General features: G+C 42.2%; 1 protein-coding gene across 3 annotated transcripts in view; it reads right to left on the minus strand.

Annotated features, from left to right (window-relative positions):
* Positions 1-528: 528 nt before the first annotated feature.
* SARC_10952 (hypothetical protein) overlaps positions 529-3,529 on the minus strand; it is a gene marked incomplete at its 5' end in the record, with an annotated part of 7,283 nt that continues 4,282 nt past the window's right edge. The window contains 4 exons of one of the 3 annotated variants that reach the window (XM_014294979.1): positions 529-659; positions 1,461-1,600; positions 1,889-1,977; positions 2,321-2,444. In XM_014294979.1, the coding sequence (XP_014150454.1) occupies positions 584-659; positions 1,461-1,600; positions 1,889-1,977; positions 2,321-2,444 (429 nt within the window). In that variant the 3' untranslated portion in view covers positions 529-583. Of the gene's footprint in view, positions 660-734; positions 1,059-1,460; positions 1,601-1,888; positions 1,978-2,320; positions 2,445-3,529 lie in introns of those variants that run through there. The other 2 variants (XM_014294980.1, XM_014294978.1) reach the window with 2 other exon arrangements.

The raw sequence follows: 3,529 nt of genomic DNA on the forward strand, positions 1-3,529 counted from the left end.
CACACACACACACATACACACACGCTCACACACACTCACACATGCACACACACACAACACACACACACACACACACAAATATATATATAATATATATATATATATATATAAACTACAAAGATAGAAAATACATTTCCACCATACACCCCGGCCACATAGTGGAGACATGCACCCGAGTTTTATCATATACTCATGAACTTTGTCATATACTTTAAAAATAAGGCATGCATATTATATATAAAAATATATAGGTATATGTGGTGCATGTCTATAAATTTTCTGTACATGTAGCCCGGGCGCATGGTAGAAATAAACTTTCTGTACATGTAGCCCGGAACTTCGACATTCTTTGCTATTGGTAGACAGCAATCTAACACAGACGTACCAAAAGAGCTGCCTCTGGTAGTGCTTAAGAATCGAACACATGTATAGCTCGTGATATCCAAGAGTGGTACAAATGAATGCATCTTTCAAAAATTTATACTTTAAGTAAACAGCCCACGCTATGAGTCTCAATAATTATCTACTGTATTTATTTATTTTATTTCATCTGCTTCTATCTGCTGATCTTGAGCTATTTTGTTCAATTCACTATCTCGCCTCGCCTGGAAGCTCTTGTTCTCGGCGGCGTTGCGTTCCATAACCTCTTTCCGCTTTTCCTACTCCGGGAGACGGTTATTATTTGAATTGAACAAAGCATATAGAAAAATTTACACTCGTGTACACATATATTGCAACCACTGATTATCGGTAACGATTGTGATATGAAGACGACTCAACGAAGTGAAAGACGAAGGCGTAGACTATTTACTGTAAAGATATCAACGATGGTATGACGTATTTGTCACCCTGGAGTTGGAAACGGGCCAGGTAGCTAGTGAAACAAATTAGTGGACAGATTGTATTTGACCCCTGACGAAACAATGAGCAGTTATGCAAGTATCCACATGAGAGAGAGTTGTAGAAATAACATACTAGAATCTGCAGTTTGTCTGGCTTGCGCATAAACACTAGGTCCACGTACTTCTGCCGTATCCAGGACTCTTTATCATCTCTTGCTTACACGATACAGCGCACAAAGGAATGATAATAGTGAAAACAAATCTTAGTTACAACCTTTCAGAAAGTTGATGAAAATGATATCACAAAAAATAATAGGTACAACTTTCAGCATAGAATGTAGCCATGAGCGCTTTCATTTTACTCTGAGAAAATTGGATCAGTTGAGTGATCAATTCAAAAGACTAGGTCGGATCAGACTCTAGCGGCAAAGGCGAATGTATGATTCTTCACCTGGCGGATACCATAAAAGACAAAGCACCCAAACCTATATCACAGACTCTCCTGTACATCCATATAAAATCACGCGAACACAAATACACTGCATGGAAATGAGCACAGTGAAACTGTACACACACAGCCAAAGAACACTCGACGTATGCTTGTATGCATTTACACACCTAGGGCTATCAGGCGTTGGTTTGGTGTCGCCATGGTGGGGCTTGATGTGCTCGTACTTCTCATTCACTCTCTGATTGTCAGTGTGTGTCAGAATCGTGAGCATGCCCGGTTTCCAGGCGTCTAGCGTTAGCGACCGTACCTTTAAGGTGTAGGGATGGTGTTATATAATAAGTAATCGATTGGCCTCATGAGTGTGCGTTGCGTTCAGAATAGACCATCCCAAAGAGCGACATAGCGTAAAGCAGGTAGATGGTTCAGACTTGATAATGCCCAAACTTGACCACGAATTTGCGGAAAACATCTGATGGATGTCTACGCACAGGCAATCTAAGAGCTGAGCCTATTGTACAAATATTCATCAATGTGAATAATACAAATGCACATACTTGCACGTATTACTATACATCTTCACACACAGGTAGCGTACCTGCGATATGATGACCCCAAGGCTCCTGTGAATGCCTGAGCATTGAATGCAGATGACCACCCCGATGTTGATACTCACCCAATCCGCCCCTGTAGTGTATCATGAGTGTGTGTAGATAAGCATGTCACTTCATATGCCAACTTATTGCAGCAGGTACAGTAGGAACGATCCATAGGTTTCAACCACAGGGCGCTACGTACAAAACCATCGAAAGAGCCGAATAGTACTTTGCGCACACGGTTTGGTACTCATTAGACGACCTGAAACCCGAGGTGCACATCTGATTTGGGCCAAGATAGATACCGGTCGATCACACTATTGTATTTGTGTAATCATCGTATCAAACAGGTGTTACGGACTTGTGCAGTGTACCTCAGTACCCCCAACTAGTCTGAGTTTCTAGCTCATGAGCAAGCATTGGAAAATACCTACCTGGCTCTCCGCAGTCTGCACACGTGGGTGAGTTGGTCATGATGGCCGACAGAATGGGCAGCATGTCAGCGGTGCGATCGATACCGTCTGAGACTACGCCCGAGGGATCTAAGGTAGTCATGTGCTGAGGAAGCGTATTGAATGCGGTCGCGTGTTAGTATGTATTGAAATACTTAAATACATGAAAATAACCCAGATATACATTGATGAAAGGTGTATGTGGTTTAGAAGTTTTGCGGTTGTATGCATGTGTGCGTATGCATGACGGCCATTATGTGCAGCAAAACAAAATAGCAGTCTGAACTGGGACTGATAAGGAGCGAGCTTATTGTTTAAGTAAGTAAGGACAGTGTCTAAGGAAGACAAATATCACGAGCTGTAGGATCCGTTTCAAAAATCTGACAGGTCATGATGGTACACATATGTGCAATAAACAGTGCGCGCACAATACAGCTTGGTGGTGGTAGTATGAAGTAACGCAAACCAAAAGGGTGATAGAAATTTCATTCAGACTACATATAACTTACGCTTGTGGGGGAATGGGAGGGTCGCCGTCGCTGATTATTCAACGAATGTGCTGTAGAGAAAGATTATTTGTATTTGGCTTAGTCCGAAGGCAAGTATTGACTCTGGTGACAAGCGGTTTCGAGCGTTGCATTAGTTCGTTAAGTACAGGAGAATCAAACTTACACATGTACATTCGATTGGTTTCGAATGAAGTAATTTATCAGCCAAGATTTTAACAGTAGTTTCGTACACGATACCTATATGCGAGAAAATTCATCCATGGTCTGGCTAAATCTGCATCATCGTGCAAACATACTTCCAGACGGTTTGTAGCAATATAAAGGCTAATCACAACGTGCATATCTAGAAATCTACAAATCACATTTGGGCAAAACATATTCCTCCGAGGTATCTCAAATAGACGCATCTTTGCGACAACCTCTTGTAAAACCACTGCACACCCATAGCTGCCATCCACTTTCGAATCGAACCGATGCAAGGACACGACCCTGCCTCAGCAAACGCCCACACACCCATCAGCAACATGCTCACCTATAGCATTATTAAGCACACCAATCCACGAGACCATACTCGCTTTACTCACACTCACATACCTATCAGCAACATAACAACCTATAGCATTATTTAGCACACCAATCCATGAGACCATACTCGCTCCACTCACACCCACACACCCATCAG

Source organism: Sphaeroforma arctica (assembly GCF_001186125.1).
Source record: "Sphaeroforma arctica JP610 unplaced genomic scaffold supercont1.1457, whole genome shotgun sequence".
In the NCBI taxonomy this organism is placed as follows: domain Eukaryota; class Ichthyosporea; order Ichthyophonida; genus Sphaeroforma; species Sphaeroforma arctica.